This window comes from Gambusia affinis, linkage group LG13, assembly GCF_019740435.1.
Source record: "Gambusia affinis linkage group LG13, SWU_Gaff_1.0, whole genome shotgun sequence".
NCBI lineage: Eukaryota > Metazoa > Chordata > Actinopteri > Cyprinodontiformes > Poeciliidae > Gambusia > Gambusia affinis.
The window spans coordinates 13,495,862-13,515,748 of NC_057880.1; the positions used below are offsets into that span (position 1 = coordinate 13,495,862).

Below are 19,887 nucleotides of genomic sequence, written 5' to 3' on the forward strand. Positions count from 1 at the left end.
GTTTCAGTTACGAAGAGAGACACTAGAGTTAAGTTGTTTGAGGTCGAAACCACGTAAAGAATTTTTGTAAAGCACATTTCAGCAACAAAGCAGTTCAAAGTGCTATCGTATAGTAGTTCTGTAGTTAATTTCTTTCTTTAAAAGGGGTCCATTCCTCTTTAGGTGTTTTGTTTATCACAAGGGCTTGCAGTAAGCTAATGAGGGTGAATTAATCAATTAGTTTAACTGGCATGAACGATAGTGTTTGGAATTACGTTAAAGAGTATCAAAGTGATCTGTTGTTACATGAATGACTGTGAATATGACTGTTGACAGTAGATATGACAATTTGTTTTTCTATAAAGTGGAATTTGTTGACTCCATTGATTGTCACAAGATAAGCCAAGCACACATCCTGAAAGTGATTCAGTCTTCACTTACTTGATGTACCACAATGTCTCCAGTCTGTTGAAAGAGGCAATATCACTGTGATTGCAGATTACTAAATATTAAGCTTGTTATTAGAAATACCTTTAAACCAGTAGCAAAAAAATTACATTCCCAGTGCATAAACAGCCTTGGACCACTTGGAGACAGCAGAGTAAAGCAAAATTATTCGGAAACAACTGGAGCCTTATTTGAACTCTAGAAGGCTTTGGAGTAACACTGTTTGCCTATGTAAGGGAGTGTAGAGCAACTATGCTTTTTAGTGATGAGTCAGTATTTGAGTCATTGCAAATAGAAATGATTATGTTATTCTTAACTCACCTGTTTGTAGGTGGGAAAGGAAGATACCCCACAGCAACTCCCCACATTCTTTCCTTGAATAGAAAACTTTATTTTACCAATTTATACACTATATATAAACTGATGTGTGCAATTGCTTTTGAATCTATCTGTATTATTGGATTACTCTTTTTGTAAAGTGCCTTAAGGGGATATTTGTTGGTCCTCCAGCAAGTTGTGGGTCTTTCTCAAGGCCCCTTTGCAGTGGGACATGCCCAGAAAACTGTCAAAGGGAGACCTTGGATGTATCCTGATTAGGTGCCCAATTAACTCAACTAACTTCTTCTCATACAGAGTAGAAGCAACAACCCACATAATTCTTGCATTTGGCATTCAATGATCCTTCTTAAAAGCCACTAAGATACTCCACACTCCCACTGCACCCCTGACAAACTTCATGAGAGGACAGGTGTAAGTCCTCCAGATCCAAAAATCACATGCAAACCAGAGAATCATTTTCACTTCACTGCATCAAACATCTTCAGAAGATCCACAAGGATAAAGATGTGGCCCATTATTGCACAGCTATGGTCTTTCTGAATTCCAGACTTAATAATCAGCCTGAACCTCCACACCCTAGAGCAGCTACATAGTGGGTACATTGGTACATGGTGCATTGAATAATCAAATGTACTGTTTAATTAAGATTTAAATTTTAGAAAATCAGTTTTGGATTCGTTTGTTGTTTTTTTAATTTAGCAATTCACTCCTTGTGGTTTCGTTGCTCAGGGTGATGTCAGCCTACCCATGGGCTACCGTTTTGTCTTGTCTTGATCTTCTGACAATGCAATGACTCACTGGAGCCGTGTTGGTAGATCATAAATGTAGGCAAGGGTTGTGACATTTCACTATCATGACCATCGTGGATAAACACTATGCCAATTGCACTATGCCTGTTTTTATGTCTTTTTTGTAATTGCATGATAAGATTGAGGCATAAACTGAATAACTGAAGGGCTGTGTAATCAAGGTTAGTCAGGAGGAACATTCCAAAAAAACTAGTGAGAGAAGCTGTTGGAAGGATGCCTAAAACAAGTCACACAATTTAAAACGAATTTGCACCAAATCCATAAGAAATGCAAGTAAACTTATACATTTGAAAGAAATAAAAGTGCTATGATCTACCTCTTTGCTCTGGTTTTTGTCTTATAAAAATAATTTTTTGTGCTAGTAGAAAACTAGCTCTTTACACACTTTCAAAAGTGATATGCTGACACACTATCACCACAATCCCACTCTAGGTTTGCACGGCTTTTTTTTTTATTTTTTTTTTATAACATAATAGGCTTCAGAAATACACATATCTTAAATCATCACTTGACCGTTGTGAGAATAAAAGTATTTGAACTTTTACTACAGTGGTTTGCCACCGTTTTGTCACTAGGGGGCAGCAGCGTAACTCAATCACAGATTGCAAATTGCTTGCAGATTTGAATATCTGCAAGCAATGCAATGTACCTTGGTAATTATTCCAATTAACTCATAAATATTTTTGCCATATTTAACATATTATACTACTTTTTCAAATGGGAAAATTTAAGTGTGAAGAAGACATAAAGAACAAATTACGCTCGGCTTGGATAGATGGGTAGTGATGGTAAACCCTTTGGGAGCTAGTGCTGAGAACTCTGGCAATCTGGGGCATGTTTTTGCAATTAGTGCACAGGGAAGTTTCTGTATGGAAAAAAGTTTTGTCACAGCACGAATCCGACGCCAGTGATAATTTAGCTGCCTGACTTATTCCTCTTGGGCCAACTTTTGTCAGCCTGTTAATTTTCTGAAATATTATTTTGCAGAATATTTTCTCCAAAGTATGGAAGATTATAGAGATGACTATTGGGAAATGTGAGAAGACTTTTGTGTTGCTTTCAGTCAGTAATGTGTTTGGAAGCCATTTATGGCATTTATGCTCAGTCACTTTCTTCATGTTGAATCAAGAAACCTAATCTTTATTGAGGCCTACTTTGCTGCAGATGTTGTCGTACGTTCCTCTGTGACCACTACAAAATGTAATGGAGTAACTTTTGTGGGTTTCCTACTTATTCCATGATTTCTTAATTTGTAGATCATACTGTGGTTAACTGCAGTCCCAAAGCTTTCAAAATGACTGTATGTCAATAACTTTGTTTTATGTTTTCAAATATCCTTGAATTGTGGCATTAATGTGTTCCTTTTAGAAATCTTTTACCCCACTTCCTATTTTTTGGTAAATTTTATTAAAGTGATTTCATGAGACTACAGGTCTACCCATTGGGGGTTGTGAAATTGAATTGATTGATTACAGTCAAATTCATGGTTGAATAGTTACTTTTTCACATAGAGCCTGATTGAGCTTCATAGAGGTTTCTATTAATAGCTGAAGTTATCATTCAAAAGCTGTAACTCAAGTTGATCATGTGGTTTTTGTCCTATAAAACATTTATGTTTGATCTGAATTATGTGAGCATGAGAAAAAACTGAGAAAATCATTTTTACTGATAAACTGAGTGGTTTTTATTTGGCAAAAAAAAACACTACAGTTTAAACATGCTGCAATTGGATTAAACCTTTTCATTTGTGTAAATCACCATGCTATTACACTGTCTGCCTGCTGAGATTCTAGAGATAAAAGTACACATCTGTAAAAACGGTCAAAGCAGATAAAATACAACAAGAATGCGTGCGATAGACTTGGATCATATTAGCTCTTCAACGGACAGCTGCTAATAATCATCTCAGTTCATCTGAGATGATGATGACTTGTCCCGAAGTGGTTTGTCATATATTTTAGGATTTTGTATGATTTAAAACTGTGTATTCACTCTGCTTTAGCACTCTGGGATTTATGAACATAAAAGGCTGCTAACCTACAGTGTGTTCTGCATGCAGAGATTAAAGACATGACCTAGTTCTAGAGTGGACTGGGACTAAAAGCGGACTTCTGCCCTTGGCAAAATGCACAAGAGATTATCGATAATAATCCAAAATGCCAAAGCTGAATTGGGCGTCTTGCAAACAGGTGCTCATACAAACAGAGGGATTCAATACTAACACTGGCACGATTCATATGATCTGATGTGTTTCTGTGCATGTTTGGTAAATCATGTTCTGCCAGGTAAGCTCTATTCAAACAGCAATGATTAACAATCATTTATTATTCAATATATTTTTATTCACTCCTAAAATCTCTATGTCAAATACAAACCAGAACAAATATCTCTTTTTTTTCTTTACTACACCTTGATATCACAAGTTTGGCCTTCCTTATGAAATGAAAATCATTTCTTTAGAGTGTGTGTTTAGGTAGGTTTATTTTTGTCTTTGGGAATATTGTGGTCTAAAATGTTTTTCATGTCTTACAGATAAACTGCTTAGTTGTAATTTACATGATTACTTAAACTTTTTTTTTGCCCTCATGTTTTAGAGGCACATAAACAACTTTGAGCCAAACTAATGCAACTTGAAGCTCTTCTTGTTAACATAGCTTCCTGATGAGCAGCCAGGATCGTGTTCCAAGATACAAACGGATAACGTGATCTTACAAGGCCCACCAAAACAGGAAAAATATTTTCCCATATGTTTTTATCTATGCAAGAAATTGGATCTGCTTGGGGTTCTTTAGTTATCCAGCTCTCTAGAATATTTGTGTAAAGGTGTGTATGTTTGTTTCAGTTTTGTACTTGTAAAATGTTTAATTATTATATTCAAAAATCTCAAAAGCAAGTTTATACCCTGTAACATGGTATACCGTAATTCAATTGAATCTCTTTTGAATAAGTTAAACCTTTTTCATTTACCTCATTGTGAATGAAAAGTGCTCTATAGATAAAGACTGACTGGCTGATTGATGTGTCCGGGTCAAAAAGTAAGACATCGTCTGCTTTTCTTCAGCTGTTCACATGTGAGGGAAAATCCCATTACTATCCATGATTCCTCCTCTGGTCCTTTTGATTTCTTGAAATTTGTTTGTTTCCATGTTGTGTCTAAACCTTTTAAAGTTAGCATATCCTTTTGGTCCATCTGGTGAGTTGTCCTATCAGTCAGTGGATGAACACAAATCCTTCAGCGTACACTGCATCTAGGGAAAGACAGGGTTAGCCAATCTCCATCAAGGACATTAATCTAAATCTAGTGTTTCACATGTAGCCATATGCTGTAAAGATAAATATCGCTCTTAAGTTTCCTTTCAGGACAGTGTAATGACTTTGGCAACAAGAGGACAAGAGATCAGCATGTGCTGCACTGATTCCAGTCACAGGATTAGAAACTAACAAGATGACTAAATACTAGCGGCGACCTTTTTTTAAAACATATATTTAATCCCATCCTTGAAAATACATTACAAATATTTATGTCCATTTACTATCACATTTTATATTTTTTAGTTTTATTATTTTTAGTATTTAAAATATAAAAGTTTAACTGAGCATAAAAACAGTTAGGAAGAAATTTGAAAAAAAGTGTTCACTATTTGCTTGGGAAAATAAATAGCTGCACACAATTACTGCAATTCCAACAGTGTTGTTCACATGACTACACTTGTGCTCTAATTGTGCTCTGCATTCACATTTGATGGAGTCTGTTTTCAACATGGAGGGCTTGTGCATTACAAGATGAAGAGAGATTAGAGCACAGTGGGTTAATCGTCAGGCTTGCCATCTGCCGATACCAGGAGAGCAAAACCTGAAGGAGCAGCGTCAACGTTACCAACAGCACAAAGATGCAGGTTAAGAGGTGATTGGTTTTGTCAAAGCTGTTAGAGGTCTTGTTGAGGAGGTGTTTGAAAACACTGTTACAATGTCAAAAACTTGTTGGGGATTAGAGAGCAACAGAAGTTTAAATCTTTTTAAAAAATTCTTATTTTTGTCTCTGTATTTTTTCTGCATGAAAACTATATGCAGTAGACTTACTAAGTGGTTTGGCTATTTTCTGATTATTGTGAGGTTTTTCCTGTTGTCCTCAGGTTGTGGTGTAGATTCAATGTTCTAGAAATAGACAGGTTTCGGTGTGAAAAAGGGCAACGTGGCCTAAAACCCTGAGATATTTCACTTACTGATTGATTTATTTTGTAAAATTTAGAATCTGTAGGATGTTAGAGAAAAACTTTAAAAACATATTTACCCCACTGAAGTAAATTTTTCTTTTCTTACCGACATAATTACATTAATATTATTATTAACACAGTACAAAGAAAGAAATGTATCCACTTCACCCTATGTATTTTAATTAATACAGTGTGAGGCAAACTATGCAAATAGACCATAGAACAAGAGCTAAAGACCTAGTGAAGATACTGGCAGAAGCCATTATCCACAGTGAAACATATTCTGTACAAACATGGGCTGAAAAGCCACTCAAGGAGGAGGAAGCTATTATTCCAAAAGAAATAAAACACCCAGACAACGGCTTATAAATGCACAGAGGGACAAAGACCTTCAATTTCGAAGGTGTGTCTGTTGTCTGATGAAACTAAATCAGGACTATTTGGCCATCATGACTGTCATAATAGAGCAACCGAGACCATGATTACACAATTAACTTATGTCCATAAAGTCCTTTCCCTTTACAATTTTCTGACTGAAGAATGAAATTGTTATTTCTGAAAATCAAAGCATGTTTCTGAGCAAAACTATCGAAAAGAAAAATAAATAAAACAACCTAACAGAGTTGTTGATATTACCTAATTTTTGCCGACTGAGGTATGCTATGGCTTTCTGCATGATGAAGCCCAGTTGGACTGAGTAAATCTTAGCAGTCATTGGATTACCAGGTAAGCATCTGCTTTTAGCCTTGTGCAGCCATTGGAAAACACCTTGTGAGCTGCGCCTGCATGACTCTCAACAGAGCTGTCTTCATGGTGCGGCTTCATTACTACATTTTGTAGGATGAAGAATGTGGAGATTTCTAATTTGCCACTGCTTTTTGTGTTTGTGCAAACCTGCTTAGGTAAGTTTTCTTCAATAATAGTCAATATACAGGTGATTAGATAAGATGAGATTGTTGACGCTTTTAAGAGTCTCTGGTATGATCATTTTGTACATTTTTTATTTAAATAGATTTTTTTGTATTTACAAATTTATAATTATAAGTTTTGTGGAATTTTTTTGTTTATAAATGTTAAGCTTATTTCAGTATATTAATTAATTTGTCAAATTAATATATAGGAAGTGCAGCTATGATTACTTCTGTAGATATATGCTAAATAAATACATGTGTAATGTATAATCTGTATAATCTGTGTATATAGCTCCCATATTTATATTTATATTTAGTCTTGTATACCTGTAAATAAATATTTATATCCTGTATAGCACTTCTTGATAGATGCAAACTACATTTTGTTGCTTGTACTTGTAACAGTGCAATGACAATAAAGTTGAATTCTATTCTATTCTATTCTAAATAAAGTAAAAATGTATTGACTATGTTTAGATGAGGCAGCTAAGCAGGCTGACGTAATCCCAGCCCACGGGTCTTGAAAACAAATGTGTATATTTATGTATATCACAAGATTAGCTGCAAAACCTGACAGAAAGGACAAACATTCCAGAGTTTAAGGTGCTTTAGTTTCTGTTTAAAGCTAAATGCAAAAAAAATGTTTTGTAATGCATTTCTTTTCACAAACTTTGGTGAAATAATGCTTTCATCCTCAGCTCAGGCAGACTTTGCTCCCTATTTCTACGACAATGACCCATCCAGCAAAAATGGGAATCTGGCCCTGTTCAGCCTCTCTGAGGATACCCCTGTTGGTGAGACAGACCCCACTCATCCACCTCTCTAAAGTAATGACAGTTTGAGGCTTTGGTAACTTTGGTGTCTGAGAGTTCAGAATGCAAGATAATCTTTGATAGATTTGCCTCTCGTTAAATGCTCATCTGCCGTCACTATCTGTTGACGTCAGTAAACTGCTTGATAATGGTGAACGTGGTTCACCTTCTATCAGTCAGGACACTTTGTCACTGTGATTTATGATAAAGTGTTTTCTTTCTTTAGGTACACAAATCTATCAACTTAACGGCACAGACCCTGAAGGCCAGGAGGTGAGGTATGGTCTTTCCTTTGACCCAGGGTCAAAGGAGTACTTCAGAGTAGACCCAAAGTCAGGAAATATTACATTAGTGGAAACAATGGATAGAGAGGTAAGCTCAAAACTGAAATATAAATTCACACAACCATTGTTGAACCTTTACAAAATGTAATTTTCTTTCTTTTTATGTAGAAACAAGACTCAGTTGATGTTAACATCAGCATCACAGATGGAAGAAGCAAGGTATTTAAAGAAAAATAATTAATCAAGTAAACAAACCATTTGCCAGAAATGTCGTTGATATAAGAAACTTGAAGGATTTTTCAACACCTTCTGTAATTATTTGGAATAAATGCAGCTTTTCAACAATGACATTTTTATCAGGCATGTGTACTCTGTAAATCTTAGAGGTGCACTGATCAGAGTTTTCTGCATGATTTCAGACCTCTAGTGTTTTAGTGCTCTGATTTTGCTATAATACTTGAATCTAATTTCTGTTTAAGGACCAACAGCATTCAGTATATATTTTTTCATTATATGAAACACCTCAATGACAATAAAAGTAGCTAACTTCTTTTTACAATTACATATTCAACATCCAAAAACATACTAGAAGCATAAGTGTGACTTGAAATGTCTTGGTTAAAGTACACAAATTGGAAAAATCACATCCAGTTCATGTTCAAGGCCAGTCAAACTAACTCAAGATATTCAGTGTTGCTTAATTCAACCTTCAGTACATTTAATGTTGTGGATGGTTTTAAGGATGAAGTCTGGTTGTTGTTTAAAATAAATCATATACCCTTTTTATTCTTTCCAGGTTGTTGAACGAGTCACAATATTTGTGACGGATGCAAATGATGAAAAGCCTGAATTCCAAAACATGCCTGCAATCATAGATGTGTTGGAAGTAAGATAAACTGATGTCTGAGTTTTAGTTTCATAACCAAACGAGACTCTTATCTAATAATGTGATCACATAAATGTGAACTTGTCTTTGTCCTCTTTGCAAAATTTAGACAACTGAATCTGGTAGAAGTATCTATAAAGTGGAGGCTGTGGACAGAGACACGGGGTCTGGAGGCTCAGTTACCTACCATCTCCAGGTATGACTCATGAGCTAAGCTAATGTTGATTTGCATGACCAACTCTATGTATAGATGAATCTCTTTTCTAGTTAGTATCATTTATATTTCGTTGTACATTCGCATTTGTTCATTTGCTTGCATGTGGTGGTGTTATTTTGAAGGCAGGGATTACATCACAATCACATTAGAGTCAGGTACTGAAAGATTAGAGGGCTGCTTTGGCATTGGGTGGTGAGTAGTGCTAGTTTGCACTTTGGGCTATTTGGACTATAGAACAGCTGGCCCTAATGTAACAGACAGAGATGAATGTGAAGCGTTCACATGTGATTATACCAGCATTCTACAGTCTGCTACGTCTATAATCACATGGGGTTTAGCACATTCAAATCGACAGATACAGAGATGTTAGCTAATTCAAACAGCTGTGGAGATTTTTTTTATTATTCTTCCATCTGACCACATCCACGTGTGTTATAGTTTCTGAGGGTTTTCAGTTACAGGCTTGTGTTACTAGATTTCAATCTTGCTTTTTTTTTTTCTTGCTCTTTTCTTTGTTACAGTCACCACACTCCAGTTTGTTTGCGATTGACATAAACAGTGGAGTCCTCCGTATCAAAGCTGGACAAATGTTGGATTATGAGAAAACAAAGGCACACTTTGTCACTGTCATTGCAAAGGTACAAGTTCTATCAAAAATGTTTATTTCTGACTTGCACTTCAGCACTTTCCTCACTGGATGAAGCTGTTTTGACTGCGAGTAGTTTTGAATCAGTTATACCTTCAGCTGCTAGATGTTTTATGACATGTCATTGTTTCAAGTTTCTATTAAAGTGTGTTCTAGAGCCATACGACAGAAAAGAACAAAGCATTACACTTGTTTAATGAAACTATTATTTAAAAATCTCTTAGATGAATTTTAGGAAATAAATAGTTGTTTGAACATCTCAATGTGTTTGTTTCAGGATGGGGGAGGCAACTTGAATGGCAAGGAACAATTTATGTCATCCACTGCGACGCTCACTGTCAATGTGATTGATGCACAAGACACTCCACCTTTTTTCATTGGAAACCCCTACTTTGGCTACGTTTACGAAATCTCAATGCCGGTGAGTGTCAAAACATCTCCTAAAAACTTTGATTGAAACACATAATCACACCATATGCTTATTATAATTTGTCGTTCTAACACTATGCATATAACACCCATGTCTATTCTAAAGTTTTGACATATAAAAGTGCTAATTGAGTTCATGTGAACTGACTCAATTCAAAAGGTGAAACTAATTTGTTAAATAAATTAATTACACACATTGTGATGTATTTAAAACGTATTTGTTAAGCTTATTAAAGCTATTAGAATAGACCACAATGACAAAAAAAAAAAAAAAAAAAAAAAATCAAGAAATATCCAAGAATCCATCTAACAGTCACTGACACCCTAAAAGTCTTTGCTAAAAACTTTTCAACATAGAACTGAGTGGCATGAAAAGCATAACAATGTGCAAGAAACAGGGACAAATGCAGTCTTAAAAATGATCACAATTACAAACAGTTTTTATTTTGTAGAATTTAGAAGCTCTCTCTGATTCTCAGTGAAATTTAGATTTACAAATCTAATTTCATTACATAAATTTTTTAAGTACCATAGTTCATTAGATATCAAAATATAACTTGAGACTTATTGTATGTTTGTAAATGATTCTCAGTTTTTTTCTTTGACAGGGATCTGAAATATTTACAGTTAGTGCCGAAGATGGAGATGTGGGAAACCCAAATCCAGTTAGTTATTCATTCGAAGAGGGTGAGCCTTCCCAGCAAAAATTTGCAGGGGAACTTACAGATAAATAAGTAAGAATTAATAAAAATAAATAAATGAGTGTTTATCTACCTTTTTTTTTTGTCTCACTAGGTGATGACGGTGTTTTTGGCATTAATAAGACAAGTGGTTGCATATCCCTGCTGGTTGCTCCCATTTATCTGAAGAGAGAAATCTTCAACATTAAAGTCAGGGTAATGCAAGTTCCAACAACCCATTTTTCTTTAATTATAAAGAAAGCAAACATTCAAGCTCTTTGAATTATGACATTATTGTTTGTTTCGCTTTTACTGAGCATTTTGCTCCATTGTGATTTGAAATAGCAACATATGTTTATCTTGTGCAAACAAAATCACCCATTATTGTCCCCTTGAACAGGCAACAGAAATAAGTCCAGAAGCCAAAGATTTGGACTATGGAGTGACCACAGTGGTGATACGTGTGGTGGATTTAAATAATAACCCCCCAACCTTTTATGGGGAGAATGGTCCACAGAATATGTTTGAGTTGACCATGTATGAGCATCCACCAGAGGGAGAAATACTCCGGGGGCTGCAAATCACAGTTAATGACTCTGATAAGGTAGGAGATCTCTTGTAGAGAATTGTTGTTTATAGAAATGTTACCACAGCAGCTATTATTATGTAGCATTAACAATAAAACACCATCATCACTCCAGGCTGCCTGGTCTGATTTGTTATATAATGATACTAATTTTGTGAAAGTATTATGTTGTTTTCTAATCAGAAGCAGGTTTAATCAACAATGACTGTGTGCTTAGGAGAGTGCCATGCTGTCAAAAAAGAGCTACCATTATCAAAAACCATTCCCATTAATATCCCATGCATTTGAAATCAAGTCGATAGGAACAAAAAAGTGCATGCTGTGCCATTTGTCAACTTATGCAAGCGCCTTTTGTTTTTAAAAGCTGCATCACTGGATGATGCTGGATGGATTTTCCACAATAATGCTCTCACAAGAGCAGACTCTTTTTGTCCACTAACATCATGTTTCACTCAGGGTATTATTACTTAAGCTGTTATCCGAGTGGTTTAACTCTTATTACTATTGCAATTAAGGACAAAAAGCTTTTACTTGAACAGGAAAGACAGCATGCAACTCAGATTTTTTGTTTGTTGAGAATAAAATGTGTTGGATATTTGAATGGCATGTTGATGTATGTTCATGCTCTTGCAGGGTGCAAATGCCAAATTTAATCTAAGATTGATTGGACCAGGGCGAATGCTGCGAGCCGTCCCCCAAACTGTACTCAATGAGGCCCAAGTGACAATCTTAGTGGAGGACTCTGCTGCGATGGACTATGAGAAGCATCACTTTCTAACATACAAGGTAACCTCTTGACAACAAAATATGGTGGGAAAAGTAAAAATGTCAATGTTTGCTTAAATAGACATTTTTTCTGACAAAACTACAGACATAAATTTATATAATTGATAACCCAAGTGATCAATACACAATAGAAGCAAATAAGTCCATAAATGTGATTAGACATAATAAAGTTTAAAAACAGCAGGAAATAATTGCACAGGAAGCAAAGAAGATATAAAAATTGATCAAAAGACAAGAAGATGCCTTAATCTATCAGGATTTAAAATACAGTCCTATTCCCTGCCAGCTGGTTATGACCTATTTGATGTGCTATAAAAAGGTTAATCTGGACTTTTCAGAAAAGGTTTCCATGAGTCAAAGACCACTCAAAGAAAAGATCTAAAGTTAGCAGAAACATTTTTGTTTTCCATGAAAACAAAAAGTAATATAGTTAAGCCCAATGGTCCACAATAAAATACTATGAACCTATAGTTTGATTAGAATGTGACTGCACACACCATTTTTGGAGGAGGCAGGAATCACTGTGCATCACCCCGAAAACATATAAACAGTAAAAATTGTGGGTGGGCACACTAGTGTTGGGGGCTGCTTTTTAGTGTATTACTGATGACACATCTGTCTGCCAATAATATCTATTTAAAGAACTGAAGGTCAGAGTTCATAGATGGGTCTCACAGAACCTCCAAAATTTTAAGACTGTGTGAAAGCAGGTGGCTTGAGCAATGTATCTGACCATACACAACCTTTCTTAACCTTTTTATTACCAAAATAGTTTTTTATTTATTTCAAGAGTTCAAAGCTTCTTATTTGTATCATGCCAGCTTATTCAACACAATTATGAGCTATTGGTGTTTGTAGATTACAAGCCCTGTCACCAACATCTTGTGAGAATTTTATGTACACCCCTCTATTATGATATATTCACTGATAAAATGTTTTTCTTCCTGCCATAGCCTAAAAAACTGTTTTGAAGTTGAAAATATTTCTTAGCTATTTTTGTCTTTTTCAGCTGCTCGCAGTTGAGATTGACACTCCAGAAAGATTCAGCGCCACAGCACACATCGTCATTCACCTTCTGGACACCAATGACAACGCTCCCAAATTTTCCTCCGACTATTACATCGCCAGAATTCCCGAAAACTCACCCGGCGGCTCAAATGTGGTGTCAGTCACGGTGAGAGACTTCTTGTCTTGTCTAAAAATACATGCAAGCACGGACATACGTCACTCAGAGCTATAACGCAGTGGTGATTTGGACAAAATGCTCAACAGGGCCCTTTAATTCTCTAAATGTAGACTCTTTGGGCAGTGGGGGTTGGGATAATATGTGAAATCATGTAGATAAAAGCTAGGCGAGGTAAGCTGCCAGATGGCTATCACTTTCATTTTGTTGTGTAACAGCAAATTCCCTGGCTTCACCTCCCTCCCCTACTCAGCCCCCAACATGTAGCAGGACATACAGCAGCAAAAATATGTCCATGTGTAAAACAAAAACTTTAAAGGACACACTGAAATGATTGATGTTTGCTGTAACACATCCTCTGCCCTGTCGGTTCATATCAGATCAAAAGCCACAGGGAGTCCGACTAATAAGTCCTGGCCTTGGGCAAACACCGCACAGGCTCTTTGCCTTGATCCCTGGCAATTTCAATCAGATAAAAGAACAGCCAACAAGTGACCTTGGACACATGGAGACGCTGAACAGACCTCCCAGCAGCTGCAGACAGACAGATTAGCCGAAGCTCAGGATAATATTCTGTCATCAAATAGGAACTCTTTTCAGGCCTAACCCCTGTAACATCATGTACGTACATACGTATGACTGGTTTATCCAGCAAATTGAGTTGCATTTTCAAGATTCAAGTGAATAAAAGATAAATAGAATGAGATTATCTTTTTATAAAAAAAAAAACTCAACTATTGAGTATAAGGAATTTCTTCCACTAATATAATCACACCATACTTTTTTTCTTCCACTTGCTAATGTGTTGCTGGTGATTGTTTTCAGGCTTTAGACCCAGACTCAGGATCCTGGGGCGAAGTCAAATACTCTATCTACGGATCGGGGGCTGACATGTGAGTACTGCCGAGATTTGTAAGAAATTTTGTTCTGTTTTATTACAGTATGTAGACTTTTTTATAGCATACTCATCACATTATCAATGCAGTAGTCACCTTGCACAAGTTAGAAGTTTAACTTTTTCATGTTTTTAAGATAAATAAAACCTGATTAAATGGGAGCGCAGTGCAGAATTGGAAAGTAGTATTAAAAGGAGTTTCAGAAAAATTTAGCAAAATTCCAAATATGTGAGGTGCATATATAAAAATCCAGCCATCCATCTCTCCATCTCATCCCCTACACTCATTCTAATTCCACACATTTTTGAAGCACTTTTCTACAGTCACAGCTGAACACTTTGGGGAGTTGTCTCCACTAGTTTTGCAGACCTGGACATTGAAATATTTGCCCATTCTTGCAAAGTAGCTCGAACCTGGCCTGGTTAAATATCCATTTTCAAGTCTTACCAGATATTTTCAAATAAATTTGGATCTCGACTTGCTTAGCCAGTGTAACACCTGCATGTGCTTCAAACAAAGCAATTCTATTGTAGTTCTGGCTGTATGTTTAAGGCTGTTCTCCTGTTGCTCCTTCCATCTTCCCATCAAACCTATCAGACCAGCTTTCCTGTCCCCGCTTAAGAAAGAAAATCTCCTCAGCAAGAAGCTGCCACCACCTTGTTTTTTACTTTATAGATGTTATGTGCAGGGTAATTATCTGGATGCCTCTCCCAGTATTTTGCATGTTTACCATACAACCATAGGTAGTACATTAAATCACAGAAGAATAAGTTGAAGTTTGTGGTGGTAACGTCACAAAATTTGAAAAAGCCTTATGGAGTATGAATCCCTTTGTAAGGGAATAAATATCCACATAAATTGCTACTTAGCCAGTCTCATTTGGCAACCAATTAAAGAGGTTTAAATTGAGATAAATTTTGTAAAAAGAATTTATACATTATGTTAAGTACTCAAACAACTAGGCACTTTAAAAATGACATTTTGTGGCTTTTTTGTGCATTTTGTCTATGTGTGATGAAGTAAGAGAGAATTTGTTGTCACAACAACAAAACCAAGTGGCCTTTATTGCCAGTGTCATGTTTTCGCAACTGAATAACACAAACGTTTTAATAGATCTGGACCTGGAAATTTGTAGAACAAACACAAAGATATCTGTTGCCATAGAAACAAAATAATCTCATATTTTTGGTTATTTCTATTTGTTGTTTTCAAATTTCTTTCCTTTCAATACCTCTCAGTGTTGTAACCTCACGAATCCACTGATTTCTACTTTCAGGGAAACATCTAAAGGGTCTTTGTTCTTCCTTTGTGAAGAAAGTCCACCAAATTTCTAGTTACTTTAAAATCCCTTCATATGAAGGACCAAAAATAACTTTTCAAAGTGAAAATGTGTCCTTTTGTTTATTTGTTTGTTTGCTTGTTTCTTTAATTAAAAAACAAATTAAAATAAACTCTTACATTATGACACGAGCTTTGTTAACAAGGCCTGCTCTCCGTAACCATCTCATGTGGTTCATATTTTTTTGAATATTTGATGCAGATTTTGAGCTCTGCAGTAATGAGTTTAAGTCGATATGTGATGTCACATGGCAGAGCAAAGGATTTCCAAAATAAGCATCAGTGAGAGATTTGGAACACTTATGCTTACATGTTTGTTTAATCAAAAACATTTGACATCTATTCTGTTTTATACTTTTAACAAATTGATCCTTCAAGGCTAAAATGCCATACTGTAGAATGACAAATTTCAGAGGTTACAGATTTTCACTGAAGGTTGTGGATGGTTTGGATGTCAGAGAGCAACGCAGTACGTATCAGCCTTGGTCTGCTTTAATCCCTTAATGGGATTGGAGGAGAAAATAGACTGCTCTTTGCATCTGCGTACCTTGCACTCCAGCAAAATTCACTGTTAGTCATGCAAACAAGTCAGTAAATAAGATCTAATGCCAAACTGACTGTAATTCTTATGAAAAACAACAGTGCTATTTCAGAAAAAAAAATCATAAGCTAAAAGGGTTATTTTGTTTTGGTTTTTTAACAATTAGCTCACAATACTTGACTCTCAAGTAAATTGGAGATAATCTCAAAAATTTTGAGGTTGACTTATATGCATAAATTTTAATGGTTCAACAAAATTAATGTTTCATTTTCTCAAATGGATTTTTTTGCAGATTAACAGATTTGCAAAATGTTTTGAATTGCTAGGAAACAGTATTCTTAATTAGCTGTGCTTACCCATGTGCTTTTTCACAATGAATCACAAACTTCTTAGAGTTAACTTTTATGTGTTGTCTTTTAATTCACAGTTACAACATGAAGATGTGAAGTCTTCTTTTTTTTCAAAGTTCTAGTTATGTTTAACTAGAACTTTATTAAAGTTTAAAAAGAAATGGGATGTCCCAATTATGGCATTTTTTGTTTCCAATACCAATCCAGGTTATTTAAGAGTACCTGGTCATACTGTAATATTTTATTAGAGTAACATGTTTACTTGAAAGTAAGGAATATTTCTATTCGACTCTATTTATTTGCAGGTTTCTGATCCAGCCTACATCAGGGATCATTTACACCCAGCCCTGGGCGAGTCTGGATGCTGAGGTGAGATCTAAGTATAACTTCTATGTGAAGGCAGAGGATGCTGAGGGAAAGTACAGCCTGGCTGAAGTTTTTGTGACTGTGTTGGATCTGAATGACCATCCACCTGCTTTCAACAATAACTTCCTGGAGAAGACCATGGTGATTGGAGCCCCAGTGAAAATAGAGGTATGCACTGCTGTGTTACTGGATGCAGATAAATTAAAATTCAGTCCAACATACTTTTTGGAACAATTGCCGTATGTAAGAACAGCTTCCCTACAGGCTGTGGACGACGACGCAGAAGTACCCAACAATGTTATCGAGTACGCCATCATGAAGGCCGAGCCAGACAACAACATCTTTGACATAAATGCTGACACAGGAGAAATCAAGTTAAAGTCCTACATCAAGTCAATGGCTATCATTCAGAATATTACCAAGAAGAGAGATTGCAGTTGGTCCCTGGTAGTCCAGGCTCGTGACCGGGGTCAGCCATCCTTCAGCACCACTGCAGTTGTCAAGATTGACATCACTGAAGCTGTAAGTCAAGTAATAGTTTGTCTGTAGTTTGCAAACATTTATTTTTTCCTTATTCATACTTTTCGTCAAAGTCTGACTCTTTTAGAGGGAATCATAAATTTAGAAATGATCTGTGCTGAATTTACTTGAAATATATATTTTTGAAAAGTTACAGCTACAAATGTCTCATAGATGCAATTGTGATGTTTTCAGATCAAATCCAGATTTGTCTCATATTTCCTGGGTCTAAGGAAACGTCCTGGGGCAGTGTTTGGGATTTGTTTGACCCTCATGACCTTCGCTGTCTCCCTAACAATCGTCATTTCAACCGCTATGTACTGGAAATCTGTGAAAAAGACTCGTGTACAACCTCAGGGCAAGATCAGAAAGATTGCACGGAGGCCTGTGCCATAAATGAAACTTGCCTTGAGATCATCAGCACAGCCGCACTGTTGTTTTTACTCTGTGGTTCCAAGAATTTGCAGCTATTTGTTTTCAGAGGACTTTGTAGTACAGCAAGATTGTGTCTGTAAAAGAGTACATGAGGGAGCAAAATCTTTCAAAACCTGCAAGTTTGTCACCTATATTTTGATTTGTCACTCTAATTATGGTACAACAAGGAATTATTCCTTTTACATTTTTGAATTGGATTTTTCAAAGTATATTTTTAAGGTTTTTTTAGTTCTAATATTGTTCTCCCCAAATGCTGAATGGTCTATTGGTTCCTCCATGAACCTCTCTGATCTTGTCTTGTCAAAACCTAAAAAAGTTAAAGAAAAATTCTAATTAATGCCTTGAAGAAGCATATAAACCAAAAGCTAAAAGTACAGAGCTATAAGTAATTTATAACTCTGAACATATCACCGATCAATCAATGCCAGGACAACAGAACAGTAAATCTTTGTGTGATTTCAGTCCCATGGATTTGAATTCTGATTGTGCTCTTTTACAGACTCAACTGAAAGGGGGGCCTTTGGGATCATTTATAGAGCTGAATAGAAACAACTCATTACAAATCATAGGTATGCTCGTTGGTATCATTAGCCTTGTGGTCTTAGTCACAGTCATCGTCTCCACCGCCACATTCCTGCGCAACAAAAAGTCCAATCGGGTCCTGCCCACCCGCAGAGTACGGAGAAGGCCGCCGAAACAACCATTCTGGAACTTCAAAAACCCATTTAAGTCATCAGAGACTCCAAGAGAGGATTTCACAGTTCAAGAGGAACAGCAAGAACCAGAGGAGATTGTGAACAATGTCAACTACAACAACAATTTCAGTACTGTGGTAAGACACTGGCCTCCACCACCCTGTGCACCTTCTTTACCTCCTCCGCCGCCCACCTATGTACCAGGAGAACGACACTGGACCGTACCCACAGTCTCTGCAGTTGTGGTCCCCAAACCCAAACAGAGGCCGACGATAGACAGAAGGGACACTGTAAACAAAGCATTAGTTTCAGAACTGAAGATGAGACTGGAGCAGAAGAAGATGGCATCACTTTATAACACGTAAAAGAGATTGTTAAGATTTTGTAAAGTGAGGTTCATTATTGGTAATAGTTCCTCTACCTGCCAGAAACAGATGTCATATAGGAAAGTTTGAAGAACTCAGAAGGGAGCCTAAAAGCCAGCTAGATGGACTCCCAGCTTTAGTTTATTTTAGCAAATTGGCTTATAGTAAAACTGTTCATACCTGTGGAAATAAATGTAACAGCAGAGGTTGAAAATCTGACCAGCTGTTTAAGCCTTTTACATATACAAACTTTTCACTACAGCCTCAATATCAACACAGTGTTCGTATCGCTGTGAGTTCTGAGAGATATAAATTATCCATATAAGGAAACCTGCTGATATTCACATGCTGTACTTTTAAAAAAATAAGTATTGTTTTCTTCTTCTGCCCAAAGTTTTAATTACAGTTTTCTTTATCTGCCATGTGTTTGGTTATGTCACTAAAACAGCCACAATCACAGTAAAAAAAGTTACTGGTGGAGTTCTGTTGAAAATACTGGTGGACCTCGAGTGGCAAGTTCTTATGAAGAAATTAATGCCACAATGCTTTGCAGATAAGCAGATATTGAAGTGGATCAGGAATTATAAATGATGTCCTCACATCTATATAAGGAGGGGTTTTTTTGTATTTTCTACAAATTCACTAATGTGGCAGCATTTGGATGCAGGTATAAAGAAACTATTACAATTAATAACCTCACTTCAAAAAGATAAGCAATCTCAACACAAGGTCCTTTTGGCAAGTCCAGTTTTCTGAGAAATGTTTTTTATTGTTTAGTCAACACCAGACCATCACTACTGCAGCCAGAAGAGAACAAGCTGCCGCTCTTTACACCTTGTGATGAGATTGCAAATAAAATTGGCATAGATAGAAAGATGAAGTCAATCATTAACAGAGCTGTGTGTGTATGTGTGTGTGCACTGTTCTGTGTGCATGAATGCAAGCTCTTATAAGTTGAAATAAGTTAAACTAAAATATGGACCTGTTTTATTTCATGTATATAATGTAATTTTTATAAGTGGAAAAAACTGCCATATGTATTATTGTTCTTATTGAAATCCTAATTCTAAATGAATAATCATTTTTTGTTGTGGTTGATCAAACAATCTCATAATTGTAATAACTGAGCTCTTATTTCTTGAATGATGTGTTAACTTTGACAAGACATATTTGA

The 19,887-nt window shown here is 36.1% G+C and overlaps 1 protein-coding gene across 1 annotated transcript; it reads left to right on the top strand.

Moving 5' to 3' along the window:
- Nucleotides 1–6,592: 6,592 nt before the first annotated feature.
- cdhr1a (cadherin-related family member 1a) lies at nt 6,593–18,822 on the top strand. Its single transcript, XM_044137446.1, has 17 exons — nt 6,593–6,690; nt 7,398–7,493; nt 7,738–7,883; nt 7,964–8,014; nt 8,592–8,681; nt 8,791–8,877; nt 9,420–9,536; nt 9,822–9,965; nt 10,582–10,660; nt 10,769–10,869; nt 11,054–11,257; nt 11,873–12,025; nt 13,035–13,199; nt 14,034–14,101; nt 16,639–16,867; nt 16,964–17,221; nt 18,153–18,822. Exons 1-17 carry the CDS (start codon nt 6,630–6,632, stop codon nt 18,711–18,713), a joined length of 2,610 nt encoding a protein of 869 aa, XP_043993381.1. The 5' UTR covers nt 6,593–6,629; the 3' UTR covers nt 18,714–18,822.
- The last annotated feature ends 1,065 nt before the right edge of the window (nt 18,823–19,887 follow it).

Bases quoted from the DNA above. Each gene is read 5' to 3' on its own strand.
- cdhr1a (XM_044137446.1), top strand. From the start codon at position 6,630: ATGAAGAATGTGGAGATTTCTAATTTGCCACTGCTTTTTGTGTTTGTG. The intron at 9,537-9,821 runs GTACAAGTTCTA...TGTTTGTTTCAG, and splicing joins TTGTCACTGTCATTGCAAAG to GATGGGGGAGGCAACTTGAA. The intron at 14,102-16,638 runs GTGAGTACTGCC...ATTTATTTGCAG, and splicing joins TACGGATCGGGGGCTGACAT to GTTTCTGATCCAGCCTACAT.